This window comes from Echeneis naucrates, chromosome 13 (assembly GCF_900963305.1).
Source record: "Echeneis naucrates chromosome 13, fEcheNa1.1, whole genome shotgun sequence".
In the NCBI taxonomy this organism is placed as follows: domain Eukaryota; kingdom Metazoa; phylum Chordata; class Actinopteri; order Carangiformes; family Echeneidae; genus Echeneis; species Echeneis naucrates.
Window position 1 is genome coordinate 727,398 of NC_042523.1, and position 26,484 is coordinate 753,881.

Below are 26,484 nucleotides of genomic sequence, written 5' to 3' on the forward strand. Positions count from 1 at the left end.
CATGAAACAACAAATGTAATTGTCAATGGTGTGCTACATCTCAAAGTGTATTTCCTCCATTGCTTATCTGTATCAGCCAGATGACACTAGCGATCAAAATACTATTAATCCATCAATCAATCTCTACCAGCAATAAAGAATGTCAACCGAGTAGCTGTTCCTAACACTGAAGTCTGATGACTAACACTGAACAGACAAGGTTTATTTATTTATTTGGTTTGATGTTTGATGTTTAATCAATCATCCTCAGGCTCCTGGGGTCAGTTGCACAAAACCCCTCAAATTAGGATTTATTTAGAATAAAAACTGTTGCACAGAACACCCTTAAGTTTTCTTTGTTAAATTGTGTTCTCCTTATCATTGTCATATATTTAAAGAATTAGTGAACATAATCATATATTTTACTTGTGTAGAGCTTTCACAAATACTCTAATTACTTCACAATCATAAAAAAAAATAAATAGCAAGGCACATTAAGAAACACGGTACTTTTTTTCCTCTCTCTCTTTCAGCTTTTACCTTATTTGGGGTCACCATAACACGTCAGTTCCGTGATTTGCATGATTATTTTGGCCACAGTTTTTCTGGCCTTTTTTAATTGGAAAGTTCAGGAATAATATGTAAAATTTGGTAAGGCAAGACCCAAGTAACTTGGGACGAGAAAGATTAGAAAGACTTATTCTCGCTCGTTTCCTCTTCCAAATAAAATTTCTACGTAAGGACGCTTTAAAAAATCTTTTAAAAAGTGGTTGGTAGAGCAAGAGGAAGCATGGAGAATAAGAAATAAATGCCAGGTAAAATATTCATTTTTATGGTGGGGTTCCAGCCAAAGAGACCACAGTGCAAGGCAGACCAAGTATTGAAGTCTCTCTTTACTTTTTCTCAAGCAAAGTTAAAATTGTCTTATTATTTGAGAGATTGTTGGCTTTATGGCAATACCTAAGTATGTAAAGCCTTGGGGTTGTATAGAAACTGGAAAATTTAATAGATTTACATTTGCAAGTGTGAGGTGGCGTGGCATTAAAATGGATTTTGATCAATTGCTTTTGTAGCCAGAGAAGAGATGCAGAAGGGTGTCATCTGCATACAGAGAAATATAGTGGGATGTATTCATAATTCTGAAAGTTGATGTGACATTGTTTTGCCTCAGTGCTAGAACTAATGGTTCCAGCGAAAGAACAAATGAAGCAGGGGACAGTGGACAGCCCTGTCTGGTCCCTCTTATTAAAACGAAGTCACATGCACCAGGTGACCAGTTTGAACTCATGCATATAAATATAAGAGGGAGCGAAATCAAAGCATTTCAACTCTGCCAATAAAAAACTCCACTCCACACGCCTTCTCTGCATCTGAGGACAAAATTGCTGATGGATGTTTCTCTGAAGCTGCATCTATCGAACCCTTCACAAAGCCTGTTTGGTCAGGGTTATGTCTAAGCTCATTTTATATGTGAAAGGAAATGGGCGTTCCTTAAGAGTAACCAAGACAACAAGGAGAAATAAACCAAAGCAGCAATCTTGTATTGCAACCTGTTTAATCAAGAAAAATCTTTAATAAAGAAAACATCTGTAATCTGTCCTTTAGTGGATCAGAGAACCGAAAAGAGAATTAATTGTTGAGTTGTATGATTAGATAATGATAACCAAATATAACACCTTCTATGGCTTACATAAACACCGTTTAAACTCTACCATTCCCCCCATACCCTTCCCACTTTACCTAGAGAGGTTAGGGTCCTGCCAGGGAATTAGGATGCGCTGCATATCCTGCAGAATAACTTGTGTACTTCCTCAATGGTATCGAACATGTAGTTCGCATTATATTATATTAAACTACACAAAGAAGGGGACTCTACTACTGTCGAGGCAAAAGCATACAGGTAAATGGGGAAATCAGAGAAACCTCATGACCTCTACTAGAAAAAACTAGGTTGTCACATATATTTTTTGACATTATGACTAACAAAGAAATCAGAGGACTCAGTGACAGTATACCATAGTGCAAGTCTACTCCTTAAACTGGACAAAATCAAAAAAGTTCTTTTTATGTATTTAAAAAGCATAAATACAGGCTCATTGGGTAATTAATAGTCTTATATGTATATATGCTTGTTGATTTTCGTGACATTTAGCTGGGAGTGGGGCCTTCCACGCTGCTTGATCCGTTGTAGGCACCACTCCTGTAATGTTTTCGGATTTGGGAAGGCAAAGGACACGACTCCACCAGCCAAACTCTCGGAATACCTACTGTCAGACTTACATATGCCATAGACACATCGTTTCACCATTTTTCTTGTCAGAGATCTGCAGGTCCACAGCTTGGCAGACATTGTTTGCATAGTAACAGTTGCAAGGATGTATGATTGGACATTGACCATTTTGGGGGTGGGCTTTGCTAAAAGGTCAATTACAATTACAATAGCAGAGCCGGTATTGCAGCTGATCACGGTGGACAACTGACAACAAAGTAAAACAAATCACAGCATTTACAAGTCGACTTTCAATGACAAATTCTACTGCACATTATATAAATTTTCTCTGCCCAGGCAAAAACCTCCTACTTCTTGTTGTCCTGATCCTTCAGAGTTTGAGGGAGAATGGAAAGAGATCTGCTTCGGGTGTCCACAGCGTGTTCCATGGCTGGGGGTCGAGCAGTCCATGCCTCGCTTTTCTGATGGGGCAATGTGATGCGTTCCTTGGCGGCAGCAGGAAAGATCATGGGTGGAAGGTGGTGCACTTTATTGTGTCTTTAACAAAGTGGGCGCACCTGTCTTTACAGGACGTTATATCAACTGACTGCACAACAATCTCCGCCTGACCACTATAGACCCCTTCAAGTGCAATGTCACAGAAATATGCTCACGAAGCTTGGGGCCAGAAAACCACTGATGTTCTCCCAAAGTGTATGGGACACTGCTAAATGCCTCAGGGCCATCCGTTGGTCTAGTTGAACTAAACACACAATAAATAATAAAGATCTGTGTTGTTTTGGTTGCTTTTCTGTCAAGTTTCTTTTAACCTGTTCATGCAGAGGCAATTTTTGGCAACTTCCACCTGTTTTTGGAATCACTGCAATTAAAGCTTTATAACTACAGAAGTACTAATCCCAGAACTATGGCTGATGGCTTGAATGAAAGAAAACATCTATTATAAAATATTGAATTGAGTCATTCCCTAAAAAATAGGGACATTGAAAAAACTACATTTTTGGGAAAAATAAAAATTAAAGTTTGAAACTTTGTGTGAAAACAGTGATATTTCAAAATCTTTGTTATGAAAGTTATGGTTCACACACTCCCTGTCCACAAGTGTACCAAATTTTAGGTTGAAAGGTAAAACTTTTCGTCCTCACTTTACAACATTTGCCACTTTTTACACCAAATTCGCCATGTTGGTGTAAAAAGTGGCAAACTTCCCAACACAATAACAAAAACAACAGTAACAATCGATTAAAAACTGAGTAAAAGGGACATCCAGGCCGACAGAATTGACTTAGTGCGTCACTGTGTGCATCACTGCATGCGCGCGTGTGTGTCTCATGCACCTAAACTCCACTTGACACTGAATAAACTAGGTTATGCAGTTATTTGGGGTGAAAAATTTGCCAGTCAGAGATTTTTATACATCGGGTTGCTAGGGCTAATATTTGATGAAAAGCTTGTCTTCAATCAACGTTCCATCCAATCTGAATTTTGATGTGCGATACTGCAGTCAAAGAGGCTCGTGTTTGTAGTGCTCACTTCATTTCAGGTAATGGACAACATATTCCAAATAATCCTGATAATTTGGTGGAGGATCGTCGACATCCATGCTCTCTTCTATGCCCTGCTCTGGCTTTTCTGGCCTCAAGTTGTGCGCACATTCTCACTAGGCTCGGAATGTTTGCATTAAATGAAGGGATCTATAGCTTCACCTAAAACCAGCGAAGGTGCGATTAAAAAAAAAAAGAACTAGCCCAACCAAAAGAAGGATGATTTTTCTGTGACCAGAATAACCTGATTGCTGACCACAATGATGAGGTTGTGGGAGGATGAGAAAAAATGCAGGAGACAAACGTGAATCCAAAACCAAACAGAATAAGGAACAACCTTGCACCAGACAGCCCGGGAACGTTAACCAGCCCCCCCCCCCCCGCTCACAGCCCTGCTGGGTGAGAGGCACAGCCCTTACTGTCCACCACAACATAGTGATTTTGCAATATGGACTTGATCAGTTGGCCAACCCAAAATCTATGTTCTGACAAGGCTGCTCCATGTAAAATATTTTACTGCTTGTAAACTCTTTTTTCATTCATGTTTTCCTTAACAAGGAAACTTTTTAAGAGTTTCTGTGCAACAACCCAACAAAGTGTGATTCCGTATGATCCCGTATAAAAACTCGTACTTTGTGTAGCTGGCTCCATTTCAGATCAGATCACTAACCCTGAGTCAACGGTACTTCTGGTGGCACTTCTTTAACAACATCATAAGGGTATCTTAGTCCATTGGTTGCGAGCCAAAGGGTAAATCCTACCAAGAGAGTCACTAGATAATCGGATTCACAAATTACTTTGCTTTTCTCAGTGTTTTAGTTAAGCTTACCAAGTTGGCCCTCAAACTATTTGAATGAATATTTAAATAACTCTACGTCATAGATCATGACTGTTGGGGACCACTAGCATAATGTTATATGAAGTAATATCTTCATCTGCATGTAGGAAAAATAATTTTTTTTTGCTAAGATGGGACAGGGTAAAAGGAAGCACACCAGAGGCAATTGGTACACATGAATTTATAGACTGCTGTATTCCAGAAGGTGTGGCACTCCGAACATCAAAACACCAACTGGATGATTACTACCTGCTCTTTCCTCTGAGCTACTGCACCCCAAACCATCTGTGATTTCTGAGCCATCGTGCTTTCTGTGTGTGTATTAAACTCACCGACACACTTCGTTCCATTGGTTCTCTCAAAACCAGCAGGACAGCTACTGTTGCTCTCACCTGCTGTTGATTAACAGTGGAATATAAGACAAAAAAGAGGGGGAGGGGAAAAAGAACGATCTGATTAATAAAGTGTGACATCTCATGTAAGCATAGTTTCAGGTTACATGTTTGTCTATAAGGATTGCATGGACAATTCATCAGGATACATTGGAATGAAATGAACATGAGGGGATTAGCCAGACCATGCCAATTCCTGTGTTTTCGCATTTGTTGGCATCTAACTAGCATTTATTCTGCTTTTCTCTGAAAGTACTTTTTGACCACTTTTGGCCTGATTTTGGATCAGCATCACCCCAATAGTGAGACCTGCATTGCAGTTTTGTTTTTCGTTGGTTTTTGATTTTGTATATATACAAACAAACAATCGAACAATCACAAAGATGCTGTGCACAATATCAATCCATTCATCTACACGAGGTGTTTCCCTCTTCAGCTGTTTCTTGGTAATGGACTTCTTGCAGGCCACCAGAAATATAAACGAGCTGCCCTGCTCATTAAGGTCCATTACCTCTATGTCTATGTCTTTCTGGTTGATGATTTTTCCCCCCTGATGCAGTTACTGTACATTCATGTATTGGTATGGATTTAAGTATGCGTATGTGGATATATATTATATTATATTATTATATGTATTTACCTTGCTTCTGAATAATCGCAGTTGTTCATTGATTGTTTTAATGACTAGGTTTAGGGTAGCATTGTTGTAGTGTGTGTGTAGATGAATGTTGTCTTTGTGTCTAATTGTTAGAATAATTGAGTTATTATTTAATATTCTTGTATGATGTTGGTTGAATTATTTGTAAGGACCCCCTCGAAATTTGAGATGAACCATCTCAAGGGGCTATCCTTGTAAAAAAAAGAATAAAGAATAATATTTTCAGTAGATATTTATCAAATCAAAATCAAATCAAATCAGATTTATTTGTATAGCGCCAAATCATAACAAAGTTACATCAAGGCGCTTTACATAAGTGCATGCATTTCAGTCCTTAGACCTCCCGAGTACATAATTTGTATGATTTTTTTTATTTTATGTTGGTTATGCTAGTGAAAATGTAGGTTATATACTCCGCAACAATTGTTGCCAGTGAGAAACAGCATAGTCGAAATGTACACAATTTCTTCAGTTTGACCTGTTTATGCATATTAATAATCAGCATATAACTAACAAGTGTAACATATTACAACTAAGAATGATTACAATTGTCAAAATTGTATTAGATATATAAACATACCATGAAAATGCATACTCAAAGGAACCAACAATGACAACAAATAACAACTGTGAAATGACTGTATTTCACAGCCCCCCTGGGGGGGCGTGTGTGACCCCGTGGAACATGCTTTTTTTGCCGTACTAGAATAAAGTGTAATTAACCCCTACAGTAGATGGCTGTGGCACTCTCATTGTCAGAGTGTAGGAGGGAGTATCAGTAGGGTTTTTATGCACCGAGCATGCAGAGCGTGTGGGGCTGGGGACCACCAAATATTTTCTTCTTCCTGGGGGGAGGGGCGTAACAGAAAATAATTGAGAAGCACTGTGCTAACCTAACATCTGCACTCTCAGCTCTCCGTACACAGGTGAAAGCTGCACTACCATTACCAGCCCTTTCAGTCCAGCATCACCCAAAGCCAGGAGACTGGGTGCTCATCAAGGATCACAGGAGGAAACACTGGAAACAGCAACGCTACACAGGCCCTTTCCAGGTTTTGCTCACCACGGAAACTGTGATGAAAGTGGAATGGAGGTCAACTTGGATCCATGTGAGTCATAGCAATCAGATCCTGACTCCAGAGACCAGGGAGAATACAGATGTTGTCCCCAGGTAAGACAGAAGGATGAAATGGTAGCATGCCAAGCTCCAGCAAGTGACAGCTGTGCAGTAGGCCTGTGTCACCATCAGCAGTGAGTAATCAATCCCATCACCTAGGCAACTAACATCTCAGTGAGAGGGGAGGAAGTGCGAATTGGGCTCCGCCTGCACTCTGAGCATTGAAAACCGTCATCCACAGGCGTGATAGTTTGCCTTGACATTGGAGATGAGCCATTGTCCAAAGATGGAAGGATCGAGATTTTGATGAAGAAATGTTGGAACTTAATGACTTCGAAACTTATGATGAATCTGCATGTGATTTAGGCGTAGTTTCTATAATTTCAGAAATTTATGATGTGATCATTTGAATCTGTGTCACTGATGCTCTGCTTTGAACAGTTCTGACTTCCTCAGTAGATCGTGTGTGTATGTTTGTCTAACTGACAATAAGGGGAAAATGTGGGGGAAATCTGAAATGTGAGAACCTAAATGCCCTGCTTTCTTAAGCTATATGTGGCTCCTGACTTATTCCTCCAACTGACTAGCCTGGTCTTTGAAGGCCTCATTTGTGAAGATTCTGTGGAGACAGCAAGGAAGTGGCATTTGTCACCTGAGCTCATGAACATGACCACAGGACAGGAAGGCTCATCTGCGCCCCCTGCAGGAATACAATGGACGAAAGACTCGCTTTGATCTCCCCAGATGTTACATGTATAAAACTGAACTCAAGTCACACTTCTCTAAACCTCCTGGGAGAAAGAACTCTGTCCTTACTCAGCTGACTAGTTAGCTACAACTCTGACTTGTTGCATGCCTGGAACTGTTTTATGTTGTAATCTGTGTTGCATTTTGTTTAATGTTTGTTCATTTTAAATCCTTCAAGCTTGGCTGTGATGAACATGTTCATTCTTTCACCTTGGAAATAGAAAATTGCCACTACAGTGAGTTGTTACAGGCCACCCTCAGCTAATAGTGAGAGTTTATCAGCATTAAACAATCAACTTTCAACTTTTGACTTCAATGAGATTCTTCTCACAGGAGATTTGAACTAGGATTGGTTATCCTGTGTCTCTGATAGTTTTAAATATGTATTTGATACTTTCAATTTAACACAATTAATTCATGAGGCAACATGCCCAAATCTTAAATTTCCAGAGAAATCCTCTCTTGATGCAATGGTATTTGCAAATTTGCACCCTTTTGATGTAGCTGAGGTCCATAGGGCTTTACTGTAACAAACTCAAACCCTTCTTTTTAAGGTCAGCTGCTGATTTCATAGCAAAACCTCTATCATAGTTTCAACCTTACTCTTTCTGAGATTCCAATTATATGGAAGTGAGCCCATGTGCTTCCTCTGCCGAAAGGCGCTGATCTCTCTGTAGGAAACAACTACAGGCCGAAGTGTGTGCGCTTTCCAAAGTTCTCAAAAAGTTGGTTGCCAAACAGCTTAAAGAGTTTTTAGATGCAAATGGCCTCCTTTCATAGCATCAGTTAGGTTTTTGTAAACAGCACAGTGCAATAACAGCTGCTATAAAAGTGTTAAACAACATTATAGAAGCACTAGATGGCCCAACTTACTGTAGACTAACTCTAACCCTCTGTTTGTCAACTGGTCAAAGGCATTTGATACTGTGGATCATGTAATCTTAGTGGAAAGATTGAAAACCAGTTTATAGCCTGGTCAGATAAGCCAATTTTGCAAATTATCTGTCAGGTAGAACAAAGTGTTGCCAGACTGCTGGGTCTTCTTTCTCCTTCCTCCCTGTTTTAAAGGGAGTGCCTCGAGGTCCCATATTAGGGCCACTGTGGTTCACAATTTATGTGAACTTGTCTGATGCTGTGTTCAGTATTTATTCTTATGATACAGGAAATTATGGTTCATTTTTGTTAACTGGTCCGTGTGGCTGAGGCGGCCAAACTGAGGCAACCCAGACGAGATCCTTGGCCAGGGATTTTTTCCTTTATTTCATTTTTCAGCAACACATGACATACCTCTACCTCTCCAACCTCCACCAAATGAGCTCTATTTATACTGTGGCAGTCCCTAATACCTGGCCCATACATTTATCTACACACCTGTCTAATATATGCATCTAATAAACACATACATAAATATACACCTATGCAAAACACCCACATAAATAACCATAAATAATTTACAAATATATACACTATTAAAATAAGCAATTAACCCCTCCTCCGTCCACTTCTCACTTAGCGCCTCCCTCTAATCAGTCAGAACTAATAAATAGGTACGTGGACCCCCAGCGAGAGAGGTAAGTTTTATGCTCGCAACAATATCCCAATCTTTCATACCCTGTGACAGCAACTTGTTGATCACTGACTTTCTGTGTTCACAGGTGAACATCACGGGTAACCTCAATTTACATAAATACTCAAATAAATCAAACGATTTAAAAATATCTGTGTGTTTACTTTACCATACATCAATAAGTTACAATTAGCATCATATGTTATGTCTTTCCCCACACTGGATCTTAACGGCGGCCCGTCGTTACAATCTTCCTCAGTCCAACAAACATTTGAATTCTTGAAATCTGTATTTTATACTGTAAGGTCTTGTGTTGCTCAGCTTAAGCTGATATTAAATGCTGATGAATCAAAGACCATGCTATTTTCAAATGGCAAGCAGCTTCCACCTCTTCTTCCCAGGTTGTCTTCAAGGAGTTGAAATTAATATAGTCACATTGTACAAATATAGGTATTCTGATTGATTAGAACCTGTCTTTCAATATCATATCTTGTTTCTAAATTGAAACTTAAATTAGGTTTCTTTTTTTTTTTCTAACTTTTTTTTAGTTACACACACCAAATCAGGAAAAACCTGACTCTTTCACTGGCTGATTTTTAGTTATAAATCAATTCTTGGGCTTATGCACAGATACTTGTGCACACGTGTAGAAAACACAACCATTATGGCCTGTGCTCTCAGGGTGTCATTCTGATGCAGGTCTCGAGAGTCAGAACCTAAATTAGGCAAAGAGGCCTTTAGATTTTCTGCTGCTGCTACCTGGAACGATATGCAGCAAGACTTGAAGCTGTCAGTACTTATAATTCGAGTCAATGTCAAAGGCCAGAGAAATTAGCTCTCTTAGTGCCTGTGATTGCCTGGTGCAATTCTTACCATTGTTTTCCTGCAGTGTGTGATTGACTAGGCATGATTGACTGGCATTTAGGTCATCTCACTGGAAAAGAGCTTATTTATTTCAATGAGTTTTCCACCTGGTTAAATAGGATATTCGCCTTTTAAAGTTGCATTTCTTCATTCTCTCTGATTTGAAAGACTGAAGTGAAGCTGGATACCAGCGAATGTGCTAACACTGCTAACACATATCTGTACACTCGTGCAGATATTCAATGTGCATGGATCTGTGTGTGCGTGCATGCATGTGTGAGTGTATTGAAGGCCTTGAGTCCCACAGAGCTGCATTCCTTTAATGTTAGTCAGTTCACTACACAAACATTGAAGCGTCATTACTGTTTGTGTGTTTGCATGTGTGTGTGTGACATATTGTGGGATTGTTATATAAACATCCTGTGATAAAATATTTCCAAAATATTTCACTCATGTCATTAAGTATCAGAGTTTCACAAAAAACTGAGACAGAAAGTCATTTCTATGTGTCTGTGTGTGTTTGTGGAAAGTTAGGAGTTAGGAGAAGAAACATGTTAGGTCAAATCTGTTCACATCAGTATGACAGGAGTATTTTGGAAACAGTCGGTTACAACGGTCAGGCTTAAAGTATATAGGATATAGTTGTGGAGTAGGGGCTTAAAAGATCTTACTATCTTATTAGTAATCTTATTAGCTCATTTAGGAACACTATCATGTTCCTAAATGAGCTGAGATAAAGGTCATCTATAAACGCCTCAGTAACAAACATTGCAGGTACTCAGCGAGCTCCTGGCTCCTTTAAGAGTTTCTGGATGAAGAATACAATATCTGTCCACTGGGCACAGTGAAAATTAGTAATCACTGCTAGTAAAGCCTCATTTGGACTGGGATAATTTGCAACAAAAGCATCAATTGTCAATGGTCCTGATGCTTCAGTTCAGATGGGCTTTGGTTTATGCTGTGGGGGGAACATAGGCGGCAGCACTCACTCACTACAGGGTGCTACAAAAAATGTTGGGATAAACAGGACTTTTAAATATTAAACACTCATTTCACATATATTTTTTTACTAACAACAAAACAGTTGTTAAGTTAAGAAAGTTTGAAATGACAGAGTTGGTTTATTTTTTTTCTACGCTATACCATGTTGATGTTCAGTATTATAGTTAGCAAAATAACCCATTCTCTTTGGGGCTGATTGTTGTCACATCGTGACAAACTATTGTTCTTGGGATTTGAATATATAGATTTTTTTCAGTTATTTTGTTTGTGTTATCTGTATGAGGTCAGTGTTACATTTCATAGCCACTTCTTTTCAGCAGGGTGAGCAGAAGGAGATTGAGGACACTCCGTTTAAGGCTGACACTTAAGGCTTTAAAATTGAAGATTGAAAGTAGGGTTAAGATATAATTATATTCAGGAGATGATTTACAAATTGTAGTTTTTTATGATGTTTTATTTCTTTAATCTCCTCCTTGGCACTCCCATGTAGTCCAAATTCAGCTGGGTTTGTGATTACCCAATATGAGTCACACATACACAGTCGGGATTGCTATCTTGCAACTTGATTGCAATTTGCAAGAAAATGCAAAATAAGAATTAAGTAAGAATAACTTTTGACACTTCACCCCACAGGGAAATTGTATTAAAATTTCAGGGGAGAATATTAAAACAAAATAAAAACAAAGCTTGTTCTTCATAATTTCTTTGTCATTTGCAGTTTGTTTTCAAGACAGAAAAAAAATCTATCTAGAGCAATTTTGAGCCACATTGCCCAGCAATAATTGAAAGGGAATTTATGAAGAAGTCAGTTTTCGAGGGATTCAAATGACAGTAAAACATGTGACTACCAATCCCATTCTCACCCGCAATACAAATAAGTAATGAAGGAACTCTGTGGAGAATGCAAAAATGGCAAGATACCACTGTCACAAAACACAACAGTGCTGATAACAATTAGTTCCATGAACTGATCTGTTGATTATTACTTAAATGAATACAGTGCTGTGAACAAGTACACCCCTTCCCGATTTCTTAATTTTTTTGCACCTTTGTCACTCTTGGCCATTTCCCCTTGGAACTCTGCCATGCATGCCATTTTTGCCTTGCCTTTCTTGTGGTTGACTCATGAACACTGACCTTTACTGAGGCAAGTGAGGCCTGCAGTTGTTTAGATGTTGTTCTGGGTTCCTTTGTGACCTCTTGGATCAGTCGTTGCTGTGCTCTTGGGGTCATTTTTGTAGGCCGACCACTCCTGGGAAGGTTCACCACTGTACCATGCTTTCTCCATTTGTGGATAATGGCTCTCAGCATGGGTCACTGGTGTCCCAAAGATTTAGAAATTGCTTTGTAACCTTTTCCAGACTGAGACATGTCAATTACTTTTCTTCTTATCTGCTCCTGAATTTCTTTGGATCACAGCATGATGTCTTGGGTTCAATATGGCTTACTTCACCTTGTCAGACAGATTCTATTTAAGTGATCTCTTGATTTGAAAGGTCTGGCAGCAATCATGTCTGGGTGTGGCTATAAAATTAAACTCAGCTTTCCACAATAATATGATTAAATCACAATTACCTCATCATTTAATAAGGGGGGCAATTACTTTTTCACACATGATCATGTGGGTTTGGACAGTATTTTTCTCTTAAGAAATAAAATTATCACAGAAAAACATTCTGTGAAACAGAGCATTTTATGTTTACTTGGGTTATCTTCATTTAATATTTAAATTAGTTTGATGATCTGAAACAGTTGAGTGTGACACACGTGCAAAATGTAAGAAATCAGGAAGGGCGCAAATACTTTTTCACAGCACTGTAATTTATGTAAAAGTCAGTCATAGCTTCCTCAAGCGAGTCCAATCCTGTGTATGTGTGTGTCAGTGCACATGTGTGTACCTGCATGATCTGGACAGAGGACACAGTCTGTGATTCCCCAGCCCTTCCCAAAGCCTCTGCAGCACATTTCCTTGCTCCTCAGTCCAGGCAGAGGAAAGCTGCACTGTGCGTGCACACAAACACACACACACACACATTTCCTGTTATTAATATTCAGACACACAAACTAAATTTCTATATTTGTCAACATAAGGTTTGTATAAGTGGAGTACAGCAGTTAGTGCTGTTGTGTCATAGAAAGAAGGTTGTCAATTCTTTTCCCATGCCGAGGGGCCGTTCCCTGTGGGTTTACTCTGGGTTGCCTGGTTTCTTCAAACTAGTTCCTCCAGACTAAAACCAGTTCCTCACCTGTCCATCCTTGACCTTTCTGAAGCAGTACTTGAACACTGAGTGCTGGTTGTAGGTGCTATCTCTTCTCACTGTTTGGGCCTGGACTGAGCTGCCTGCTGGAGCCGGAGCTCCTGCCGACCCAGAGGACAGGGAGGGGGAGGTGAGTGTCCGCAGGGTGGGGCTGAATCCAGTCACCTGCAATGAAGTTATTATGGCACAATATAGGAGGTTAAACTTGTGAAGCATCCAACAACCATCAGGAGGCGACTCCACTGAAAAAGAATTCAAATCGTATTGAATTACACTACGAGCCAAAAGTTTGGACACAATTTCTCATTCAAATGAATAGGAGAGTGTGTCCAAACTTTTGACTGGTAGTGTATATGGGAAAATGGCTGAATTTGTCACTTGATGAGGCTGGTGCTGCTCTCTAGCTGTGCCTCAGGTACACCTAGCATCTACATCTATGTCAAGACACCCCTCTGTTTGCATCATTTGATCTGAGCCTCTAAGGCTCCCTGCTCCTCAGCTTTCTCTTTTCTGCAATTCACAAACCCAAACTTAAGCTCCCTAAGCTAAATCTTCACATCTCCTTTGAGCCACAACAATGCCTTTGATTTATTCCTGACACCTGCATTTTCTTCTAGGTTGCAGATTTCTGAACTATTATGGCATTAAGACTGCAACTTTTGATACAAAAGGTTTTCAAAAACTGAGTGGACGTTCTTTGATCTCCTTCATGAACTGCATGTGACAGCCTCTGCTGCAGGTCCTCTCAGTTGGAGAGTAGAGAAATCTCTACAAACCTTTTGGTGCTTTATATGGACACAAGAAATTCATAGTCTCAGCTGGGGTGATCAGCTCAACACCAACAACATGCTTTAATGGTCTCACCTTCACCACCTGGTGGATCTTCACGCTGGCCTCAGGAGGGTGCTGAACTCTGACCTTCACCATGGATGAACCCGGAACTGCAAACATGCACAAATACATGCAACACACACATAAATAAATGCACAGTATTACAACAGTCAACCTGTCTGTCCATGGATAAATCTGTTACCCTAGTACATTATCTATGTAATTCTAATACGTGGCATCTCAAGAGGGTGGGTAAGTGAAGACAGGACAGTTCTACACACTTGCATAAAACTTCGGCGCAGTACTGTATATTGTGTATGTTTTGCTCTTTGTGTGTTATCTATTTTGTCATCTGTGTAATGCTGTGTTGTGACAGTCGCTGTAGCAGAAGATATGACAAAAGTCTGAACTGTTGAATCTTTATTTTTGTAGGTATTGCGCAAATGGTGCGCAGCTGCACTGGATTTTGAACAGAAACTGAGGTGCGACAAATCATTTGCCAGCAGACCTTCTTCACAAAAAGCAAAATGATGCATTAAAAGAGGCTCACATGGAGACTCACCTCCATATCTCAATGCTTCCTGGTTCTGTCCCAGTGGTAGGAGGAACTCTGACTGGGTCAGCTCCTGACTGGCTGCAATGGGGAAGAGTGCTGGTTTGACAATCTCATTACTAGAGGATGGTGAAGATGCGGCATGAGCAACTGAAGCAGAGGTGGGGGCAAAAGGAATCTGGCAGAACTTTCCAGTGAAGGCTGGTGGACAGAGACATCGATCCTTCTGCAGACAGATTCCCCCGTTCTTACAGAGCAAAGGGCAGAGGACTGCAGGAGAAACAACAAACATTGGATCCAATGACCAGGGGAACAGAAGACCTCAAAATACCAATGGGACTTAAGCCATTTTTTTGTTTTGACATCACTATAATCAAAAGCTGTGAACTACTTATAGTAAATACCATAATAATCATTTATTTTTAGAGCACTTTTCAATAAAAGTCATTAGGAAATTCACAAGTGAACTAAATGAAATGAAATAAAATCACATTTATCTCCATAATTTTTTAGCACTTCTATAGCAAGGATATGCACTGTCAACACCAGCAGTGCCAGTGCTCCTACTGGTCCCATTTAAGTCAAACAGATTACTGATCATAACCTCATGTCAAACAACCTGAACTATCCCTTCACAAAGTTGCCTCTTTCTGTTAAGTGATTATGAACTTCATCCTGTTTTGAGAGTCATGAAATTAAAGTCATTAAATAGAAGCATTAAAGAACCATGTTCTTTATACAACTGTGTTTCATCTGTTGTTGTAATGATTCAAGCAAAAATAATTTGTTTCATGTCATTAGTGCCTGGTTTATTAACTTCATGGGACTGAATTAGCGTTTGGAAACAATTCAGACTTGAAAATAACATTTGACTTGCTCACATTTAACAGAAATTTCTTGAAACTAGATCATATGATAAAGTAAGAGCAAATTTTCCACAGCCCCCCTATACATGTCCATCATGTTAATGGCCATTGTAGAAACTGTACAATAACACTTTGTCTTGTGTAAGGTCAAATGATATGTGGATATAAAACAAAGCTGCTGCTCTGATGGGATGGAGTTGAAAGTGAACAGGGGCCAATACAATCAGCCAGCCACTTCCTTCTTCCTGCACAAACTAGTTTGGCAGGAAGTTGGGGTATTGTCACCACCATTTCAACAAGCAGGAAGCAGGAAGGAAACCACCAACTTTAAAAACAGGACTGTGTGGGTTTTTTGAAAATGTTGGACTGGAGTAAGAGGAGTGAAAATTCTGCCTATTTAAATTGTGAAAAGTAGTTACTGTGTGTAACAGATTGATTACTTTGCTGTTTTCCCTATTATTATTATTATTATTATTATTATCATTATTATTATTATTATAAATTTTACCAAAATCCCTCACATTTTGTGTTATCCTCTCTCCTCAAGAGGATGCAGAAAAACTGCTCCATGCATTTGTAACTTCAGTTTGTAAGGCCTTCAGTTGATTCAGAACGCTGCTGCATGAATATTAACAGGAACTAGGAAAAGAGATCACATCTCTCCTGTGTTAGCTGCTCTTCATTGGCTGCCAGTAAAATATAGAGTAGAATTCAAAATCCTTCTTTTAACATATAAAGCTCTTAATGGCCAAGCTCCATCGTATCTCAGAGAGCTCATAGTTCCTTACTGTCCTAGCAGGCCACTCCGCTCTCTAGATGGAGGTTTACTTGTGGTTCCTAGAGTCTCCAAGAGTAAATCTGGAGGCAGATCGTTCAGTTATCAGGCTCCTCTTCTATGGAACCAACTTCCAGCATCGGTCCGGGGGGTGGACTCTTTAGCAATTTTCAAGACCAGGCTTAAAACTTTTCTGTATGACAGAGTTTATAGTTAAAAAGTGAAAGTCCTCTACTCTTTAGCTATGCTGCTATAGGCCTAGGCTGCTGGGGGAAGGACTGAGCACCTCTCTTTCTATGTGTAACAATTCACTAACCATGTTCTGCCAAAGTCTCTGCCTCTCCCAGTTCCTCTCCTCTCTCTCCCTGTCCTCATCCTGCAGGTGGTGACACATCGCCATCCCATGTTCCTGCAACACCTGCTGCTCCCATATTTCATGAATTCTGTACTACAGCTCAACTCCATGAACTTCATGCAGCATCCTGCCTACACCTGTTTTGAATCCCCTCCTCCTGCTCTCATTCTCTGCCTACTCTACCCAACTCCCCTCCCCATGTCTCTCTCTCTCTCTCCTTTGATTGATTTGATTTGATTACCAAAGAGACACTATAAAAACAGCACAGCTTTATACATGATGGTTATATCCCACAGCAGGGACACATACAGTCTATAAAATAGACCTACTGACCATTTTAAACTATGTGTTTTTCATTTGCTCCCAAGTCCTTTTTTCTCCACCAGGGTTGCAACAATATCCATGCCTGTAATTTATGAATTGACAGAGTGGGTGATTTTTTTCCCTGCATTCTTGGCTTATTCTTGCTGCTGCAACTGTGTTACTCTTTGCTTGAATAATACATTTGCACTCCTTATTTTTTTGGAATATTACAGTTTGCTCCTCCATCGTGAAAATACGCTGCTCTTTACGTCATCTCCAGGGTCTGATTGGTCAGATAGAGCAAACCCCGCCCTTTTATGTGAACACGAATTGATCTACACGGTAAAGCACTGGGTTCAATAAGTGAGTTGATAACCTTAGCTTCGTGACACCGCTTATTCAGATTGCGGATATTTGGGTAAGTGCAGCCAGATAATGAAAAAAGATCCCAGGCATGTTAATCCATCTTTGTGATACAGGCCCATTCATCAGTGTTCCAGCGTTATTTTCTGAAAGCGATTCCTCGTTGCCTTATCCCTCCCTGGCTCTGTGTTCTTGAGTCCACCCACCTGCATTGTAATATTGACAACGAGGAGGGTCAGCAAAGTTATTACAAATCATCCTAAGGGAGAGAGAGCTCTCTGGACCAGGTTTCATCTCAGTGAATTCAATAATTGTTGAGACATTTCTATGGATAAAGCCCAGGATTTGGTTGGAACTTAATGTGTCCAACTATGAGCCATCACACACAGCTGCATTGTTCACGTCTTTGGGCCACATAGTTGGCCATCAGTAAATACTAAATTTTTCTTGTCATTGTTGGAAAATGAAAAGCATAGAGAATGAAAACAGAAAGAAAGTCATTAATAACAAGCAAAGTGGGAGATACTGGCCGTGATGAAAGAAGGTAGAGCAGAAAAGAACAAGACAAGAGGTCCATAGGTCCTGTTAGACTGAGGTAATGGTCATCTAGCCTCTACCTGCTTCTGGGTTCAGTTACAGCAGTTCAAACATTCCAGAGCTTTTCTGTGTTTCTAACACACAGGCACACAGATGCAGCAGTTGAAAGTTACATCGGACATTTGTGCAGATAAAGTTAATTCTGAGAAAGAAAAGCAAAAACAAAGTGAAGCAGCTGTTTAGACAAGGGGATTGACCTTTTGACACCATGATGCAATCACCTCCTCCCTCCTCATCTGCCTTGTCTGTGGGAGTGTGTGTGTGTGTGTTAAGTCAATAATAAATGAAAGCCATATGTCATTGGTGTTTCTCCCCCCTCTGGCCCCCTCTTGTTCCTCTCTCACTCTTTCTCTCAATACAAAGAATGGCACAAATATTCAGAGACTGGACATGAATGCAGTGTTTCCTTTGCTTATATCTACTACTGTAATGTGAATATTCTAAATTGGGTCCATTAAATCATTAAAGATGAAGAGAGCGCAAGGGATGACATATTTTTTTCTTTCTGTGTTTAATTTACATGCCTTTGAGTGCTTTCATGTATTATTCAGACATGCTGCAGATGCTAGGCTGGACTACAGCGAGATTACTAGCTTTCACATGAGGTGTAGTGTATAACAGTGTAGTGTTTAATCAACAGGTTTTTTTTTTCTCATGATCCTGGAAGCAATGGAGCTATGCTGCCCATTATGCTCAGGGGTGTGTAAAGTATACACTAATGTTGCCATGAACTTAGTGAGTTGCACTGTGGTGCAACAATCTTAGCTTTGTTTCTCCATATTATATTGATCATGATCATAGTCTACCTGCAATGGAGATTGAGGCTGCACAATTGATCAGAATATAATTGAAAGTCATTTGCACTACACAACCCAAGAACTGGTTCTCATTGAGTTAAGTCACAAACTGTCACAGCATTGTTGTGAACATTTAGTACCCTAGTCAGAATTTTAGCTGAACTTGAGGAAAGGATAAGGTGTTTATGGTGAAAATTGCAGGTTTGTGGTTCAAAGTGTTTCTCTGGCTAAAGTAGTAAGTCATTTCACTTTATTGATTATTTTAATGGTGGTGCTTTTCCAATTAACTTTGCCCTCCATTCAGGATAATTAGTCTTGCTCTAATTAGTTGGCACTTTCCCAGAAGACAATGACTGTTCTTCACTGTACTTAACTGCCATGAATTCATAGAATTCATAGTTCTTCTGCAGAGAAGAAAATCCGCCTGCTGTTTTCACCGATCTGGACATGGCCAGTGTGAAGGATCTGTCATGTGATAAATATTTTCAGCCAGGTATGGATAGCGATGATTTCAGATATATAAACTCTTGTCTGAACCTATTCATTGGTTTATCATTTTAAAATAATGTTTGAAAACAAAACTGCATTAGTATGAACAGAGCCTCATACTCTCTTTTTGAAGAGTCCGAGCCGATCTTAAGCCCCCCAGTCGTGGATCTGACTCTATCAATATGAAATTATCTGTATGTTATATACTTTCAAAGATTGCAGTGAATAAACCACAACTCAAAAGCCCTAATCTGGACCCAGATGCTAATAGGCCCATATTTAACCCTGAATTTCTAAAATTCTTGAAAAAGCAGTTGCAAACCAATTTTGTGAACATCTACATAGGAATGGCTTGTTCGTGAATAGCTTCACTAAGGATTTACATCACAGGACAGAAACAGTGCTAGTAAAAGTCACCAATGGCATTCTAATGGCTTCAGATGAGAGATTGACCTACATTCTTGTCCTGTTATATTAGTGCCACATTTGATATAACTGACCATAATTTTCTATTACAGAGACTTGAACATGAAATTAATCAAAGGAACCCCTAACATTATGCGGCTGTGCTGTATCAGCTCGACCTGCCTACAAGTAGGTTTAAGTCAGGTTAGGGTTAGTCCCATGTGTATGTGACACACAAAAAGTAGACAGGACAAAGTAAAAGGTAAAATTTGCACTTACAGACTCTGAAGCCTGGTCCTTGAGAGCTGTCTCTTCCTCCTCCTCCTCGTCCTCCCCCTTCACTGTTGCTGCTGTAAAGCGTGGTCATGTTGCCTCTCTCACAGTAGTTGACACATCGGTCCTGGCTGCAGCGCACCTTGCAGATAGTTGGTGTGAACATCACCTGGATCCTCTCCAACCTCCCACCACCTCCTCTTTGCTCTCCTCCCCCTGTGGCAGTTGCTCCATCAGCTGGCAAAGGAGCGATAAAGAAGGTAAAAAAGAGAAAAGAGTAGAGTCTACGCAGCAGCATGTTGAGTGGTGTAGTCAGAGTTTCTGAGTGTGTTGCATTGTCCAAACTCCTAAACCTCTCCCCTTTAACTCTACGTCACTCTCTCTCCCTCTTTCTCTGTGGTCGAATGAGAACGAGTGTTGTAGGAAAAAAGGGGGGAAGGAAGAAAAAACAGCCAGGCGCTTCCCCTTTCTATGTATTCTCTGTTTTGCCTTAAACAGTCCTGAATGTGAGCAAGTGAGCAAGCCACTGTGCCTGAGAGAGAGAGAGAGATAATTGAAAGCAGTGTGCACAAATGGGCTCAGTTCCAAGCTAAATGTTTAGCAGGGACCTGGTCCACCAGTCAACGAGGGGAGAGAAAAAGAGAGAGGCAGTATTAATGTGTAAATCTTTCACTCCTCCACTATTCTTTTAACAGCCATTTTCTGGTATGAACAGAGATGATTGCTCACAGTTTCTTCTGAGGCTCCAGGACATTATAGGGTGTCAGACTGATGATGCAACCCTGGTCTGGGTTTTAGTTAAAAGCTGAGAAAGGTCTGTTTCTTTGTTTTTCTATTTTAAAAAGTTTAAAAAGTCTAATCAGGTCATTCATTAGTCCAAGTAAAAGTTTGTACCAATTGTATCATTTTTTAAATGATGATCCCATCTAGAGAAAAATAGCCCATAAAGCAGGGGATGGATTAGGAGGTGTGGCTATTGTGTGACTGGCACCCAATAATGATAGAATACAGAGCAGGTCAGCTCCACCCCTCACTCCTCCTCAGCTCCTTCCAAATATGGTTTCTAAAAACCAAGTCAGCTGATAGGCAAATTACAAACTCGAGGCTTCAAACCAGCTCACATACCAATGGGTGCAGCCATGCTCAGTTACTGCATGAGCATACATTTGTTTACTGAGAAATTGGTGGCTAGTATCCAGAGAAACAACTAGCAAATCAAGGATACCTGCAGGGGCTGAATGAACCAAAATTCCAAGTGGGAATTTGACATCCACCTGCACCATCTTCAAAACTTCAGACCACTTAATCCATACATTAATCCTGCTGATGTAACAGGCAAGAGACTAGTTAATTCAGTCAATGTGTTCATCTGTGAAGAGGATTGGAAAATACAAAGACAAGGGAGTGACCACCAAATCACAATCAAATCATAATTTTCTAAAACCATTTTCATTTTCACTGGGTGGCATAGTGTATGTCCTCCCTGTCTGTGTTGGTTCCCTATAGGTACCCCAGTTTCCTCCCACAATCAAAAGACATGCATGTTTCGGTTCAGAGTGGACCCTGTCCTGTGTCAGGTGGGATTGCTCCAGCCCTTGCACACTAAAAGGATGAACAGAATAGATAATAGATGGATGGATTTTCACAACTGCATGTTTTTGTGAAAATGAAGGTGGATGGAGTCACAACAAGAACCCCATGTAAAAAATAATAATGCAATGTCAATAAATTAATCAAATATCAAGTAAAGGTAAAACATGGGTGCTTTCACTTACTCTCTTTCTTTCATTGTCTAAATGAGGGGAGAAAATCTTGCTGCTTTCTGAAGTCTTCAGTTTTAATGTTGGTCAAACACTGAAGCAGGTGGCAGTGACCACTTCTGACTCATTCTACTTGTAAAGGTGGTGTTAAAAAGCAAAAGAGGAAGGAAAAGGGAAAAGAAAAAAACATTTTGAAATAAAGAAAACCTAAAAAAAAAACCAGACTGGATATCGGTGAAAACGTCAGCCACATTTTACATCTGTGCTGTGATGAACTCTACAGACTACTGTAACTCATTACTATCAAGATGTCCCAACAGTTCTCTGAAAAGCCTTCAGTTGATTCAGAATGCAGCTGCATGAATATTAACAGAAACTAGAAAAAGAGATCACATTTCTCCTGTGCTAGCTTCTCTTCATTCACCTCCAGTAAAATTCTGAATAGGATTTAAAATCCTCCTCCTTACGTACAAAGCTCTATTTTGTCCTGTCAAGTTCCCACCGGTGGATTTCCTGCCCTACTCTAATGTGTTTCACCTGTGTTTTGTCTCCCTCGTCTTTTGTCTGCTGCACCTATCCGCTCCCTGCCTGCCCCTGGTTGTCTCGTCAAGTTCAGTTTGTATTTAAGTCTTGGTTTCTGCCCAGTTCTCGTTGGATCCTTTGTTATCCTTGTACCCTTTGTTCTCTTTGGGCTCTTGTCTTCCCTGTTGTCCTGTTCTTCATTTTTGAGAGCTTTGCCATGTCTTTTTGTATTTGTTCCAGTGTAGTCCTTCCTGTTTTGAGTCCTGTTCGTGTCTGTTCCACGTCATTGTTTTTTTTCATTAAATGTTTTTGCTACCACATTCAACCCGCTTCCCCCTGCTCTTGCACTTGGGTCCTCATCCCTGCACACAACTGTGACTTCAATATATTTTTACTTACAGCTTAATTTGTATCACACCAAGGTAAGAAGAGTGAGCCGACCGGAAGAAGAAACAGTGAGAATGAGCAGCAGGCAGCACCACTTCTGTTATGAATTACGTTTTTACCCCATAACCCAATAAAGTGGGGCAGATTTGAAACGGTTGGGGTATAAAAAGCTTTTTTAAAATTATGATGTAGTAATGTGGATGTAGCCTAACTTTTTATCTCTATTAGGTTAAATGATGATCTTACTGGGGGACAGTTGTAAATATCGATGTATGCCACCTCCGGCTGTTCAGTGGGATCATTTCTCCATGCAATGAAGGCAAACAGAAGGGACAATGAGAAAGACCCACATGTGTGTGTTTTTCTCCGGTACAGCTAGCGTGTTACAATACTCATCGGACATGTTGAAATAATGTTTTATGTGAACAACTGGACAGTGTTTTTTAAATTGTGCCGCAGATTATTTCCCCTCCAGTGGGCGTGGCTTTCGGAGTATGACGCTACAATGAGGATTTTCCTTCAGCCTACTCGTATAGTACCCATATTCATCAAAATTGCTGTATCGGATACAGCCGAGTATCCGCCTCAACCCCAGTTTTTACAAACAGTTACTTACATTGTTGCATGCAAATTAAATGCTCAAGAACAACATTCCCAAACGTGAGGCAGAGGCCTTTAGAGCCAGACCAGTAGACACACCGCCTGCAGTAACGCCTCAGCGGCGGTGCTCCAGGTGCAGACACAGTCTTACCTGGTCTGTCACAGCTTAGAAACTAGAGCTCACCCAGCAAGCTTCACATGTTTTTGTTGTAACAAGAAGCTTTGCTATGGATATTCAACAGTATCTGTCCATCGCTCTGTGTCACATATTTTATATTAGTCTGCCTGTACAGGCTGGGTTAGGGCTGTATGATAATATTTGTAGTATCACCCAGGTTCCTTTTGACAGAGTGTCAAAATTTGGGTTTTTACATGTTGTTTTGGATATTGACTTAGAAAATAAGCTCTGTGTTTGAGTATATAGCATCCCTCTTGTTCAAATTAGAAAGTGTTTATAATGTTTCAGTTTGGTGCTTTGATGAATTGGTCAATCTTCACTTTATAGCAAGTTTTATAGCAACATTTTAAGAAAAATAACTGAACCACTGATGACAATTTTGTTACATCTTTGGTGGAAGAATTGGGCAAATCCAGTCCCCTAAGTGCAGTACTGAATAGTGTTGGTCCTCTGTCTGTCCTCATCATTCAACGGCAGACGGAAGTATTATAAAGAAAACTTTGAAGTTGTTGACCCTAACCCTAACCCCATGTTGAGTCAGGAGAAGAGAAACTTCCAATGTATCCCAATTCTTCAGTCTTTGATTCAGATTTTGGATGGAGAAAAGTTCTCAGTAAAAAACAGAACAAGTCATCTTCTAAATATGAATCATATTGAGATGGTACAATCTATAAAGATAATTCTTTTTATTCTGATGAACTAAGAATTATACTTGTACTGTACATTGATTTCAAAATTTGCAATCCGCTCAGAACATCAAGAAAGAAGCACAAGATTACCGCTTTATATTAGGTGTTTGGCACCATTCCACACTCATCTTGATCCACTCTCTGTATTCTTTATGTAAAGCAGTTGATCAAAAGATTTGGCTATGATGAAAGGCTTGCTCCTTTGTTAAAAGTCATTGCTGTCTTGGAGCATGATGGCATCTACATTTCCCCTGCTGGGCAAAATGTCAAAAGAAGTTTGTTTGGTGTAGCTGCGGACAATCTTGGGGCACACTCAATTTGTGGACCGGTGGAAAATTTTTCTGGACCATTCTTTTGCAGATTTTGGACAATGATCAGAATTTCAAAGAAAGGAGATGAGTCTGGTACATTTCCTGCTCGCACCCAGGAAGCACATCCCGCTTATGTATTGATTGTCAAAATAAAACCCTGCTTTGACCCACTGTTTTGGTTTAAAAAAAGGCTTGTCCATTGACTGAAAATCTGAGCTATTTCCTCTGTGTCACTGGCTACCCACCTGGCATTTTTGACAAAATTTTTGAAGGGATGGTTTCCTTGGAACTGAGTCTGTGCTTCAGTGTTTTCATTTCTAAGAAATATTTCTCATTTAGTGAACTTAAAAGTGCTATCTCACAGTTTCCATATCAATGGGCTGACAAATCTAAATGTCCTCAGCCAGTGCCTGCAACCCTCTGCTCACGAAAAAGGATCAGAGGTAACAAGCATGAAAATTGGGCCCTCATACAACTGTTACCATTCATTATTGGACACAATACCTTTGAATGATCCAGCCTGGCTTCTGCTCATATCTGTAAAAGACCTTACTGAGCTAGTTGGTGCTCCAGTCCATAATGAGGAAAAGGATTGCATATCTTAACTCAAAAATTCCTGAACACATTCCAGGAAGTATCACCTAATGAAGAGTTAATCCTGAAGCACCACCTTTAGAACACTATCCTGAATTGATAAAAGCTTTTGGACCTGTAAATGCTTCCTGGACGATGCAGTATGAAGCAAAACATAGCGAGTGCAAAAGGAATGTGAGGCACACTGGCAACTTTAAGAACATACTCATGTCCCTGGCTATGAAGCATCAGCTTATGATGAGCCACCACTGCCACAACAGTTTTGTCTGCTTTCAGTGTTCCAGTGGATGTCCTGCATGTAGATATTCAGAAGTCAAATAGGCATTTATCTCCTTCTCAGTCTCAAGTTCAGGTGGCTGACACAGTCACCTGTCAGGGAATGAGGTACTCAAAAGGCATGATTGTGGCCTATGGTTCTTCTGCATGCCTTCCTGATTTTTCAGAGATTCTTCGAATTGCATTTGTTGGGGGAAGAGTACATTTAGAAAGCCTGGTATGATGAGCACTATTGTGGATATTGTCTGGAGAAGACAACCCAGATAACTGTTGTTGTGCAGCAAAGCCTAAGCCAATGGTGACATTGAAGAACCACATCTATCTCCAGTGTTGGGTATCGTATGAAACTTGTCTGTCTTCTGTCTTCCTAGAAATGGAGCAAACTGTGAGATTCTGGGTCCTCATTGATCATGAAGTCAAGAAACTCACTCTCAGTAGTTGAATACCTTCAGCTGTGGATGAGTTGGTGGCAGCTCATCACAGAGTCTTCAGTACAAAATGAAGAATTTGATGAAATCATCTTGATATCTGCAAATGAACTGAAAGATCCGTATGTACCCCTACAGTTAACGCTGACACTTGTTCCCCAGGAAAGCACCCCGATGCTTCTGATGTCAGCTCTTTATGTCAATCTGTGAGTCTCTCGGGGGACTCACTAGATGCTGTGATTCTTGGTCCCTCTCCCTCTGTAAGGCAGAGCCCATAGCTGCTGTGTTTCCTATTCCAATTTTCTCACACAACACTGAACAGGCTTTGAAACAAGGAAATTAGATTTATTTAACAGATGGCACCACAGCGACATCACCCTGTGTCAAATCAGACATCCTGGAGTACCTGGCGGAGGCCATGTTTTCCTGCACAGCTTATCCAAATGATGCCCAGAGATCGGTGGTGGCACAGTCATGAGCAGAGCAACATCCCTGCTTGAAGGAGCACGGATCTTCCGCCAGAAGTCTCCATTTCATTCTTCACCAGCAGCAGAGAATTTCCACAACAACTTGGTGTCTGAAGTGGGATCCCTTGAGTGATCATCTAGGACAAGGACAGTGACAGGCCATCCTGGAAGAAAATATCTTCAGAGAAGGGAGAACTGTCCGTAGATCGTTACCACTGGAATTTCAATTCTTTTTCTTTAAATCTGGGATTTTAATTTGGCTAAATATTTTCATTTTATCCACAATTGTGTCTGAGTCAAGTGGAAAGTGTATGGCTTGTAGCATAGAATGAAGCAGTCCTTACAAGAACGTCTGTATTGTAATTGTTGTGTATGACGTCCACGTAAAGGCTCTGTTGATTGAACCTCCAGAGGGTGAAATTGTGGATATCATGGGAAGGAAATATGGGGATAAAAGTCTGGAATATTTAAA

At 40.2% G+C, this 26,484-nt stretch overlaps 1 protein-coding gene across 1 annotated transcript in view; it reads right to left on the reverse strand.

Moving 5' to 3' along the window:
- ltbp4 (latent transforming growth factor beta binding protein 4) overlaps nucleotides 1–20,124 on the reverse strand; it is an 82,455-nt gene extending 62,331 nt beyond the window's left edge. The window contains exons 1-6 of the mRNA XM_029516793.1: nucleotides 19,807–20,124; nucleotides 14,587–14,847; nucleotides 14,058–14,134; nucleotides 13,182–13,358; nucleotides 12,834–12,936; nucleotides 4,921–4,983 (exon numbers count right to left, since the gene is read on the reverse strand). Of these exons, the coding sequence (XP_029372653.1) occupies nucleotides 4,921–4,983; nucleotides 12,834–12,936; nucleotides 13,182–13,358; nucleotides 14,058–14,134; nucleotides 14,587–14,847; nucleotides 19,807–20,098 (973 nt within the window). The 5' untranslated portion in view covers nucleotides 20,099–20,124. The remainder of the gene's footprint in view (nucleotides 1–4,920; nucleotides 4,984–12,833; nucleotides 12,937–13,181; nucleotides 13,359–14,057; nucleotides 14,135–14,586; nucleotides 14,848–19,806) is intronic.
- Between the last annotated feature and the right edge of the window lie 6,360 nt (nucleotides 20,125–26,484).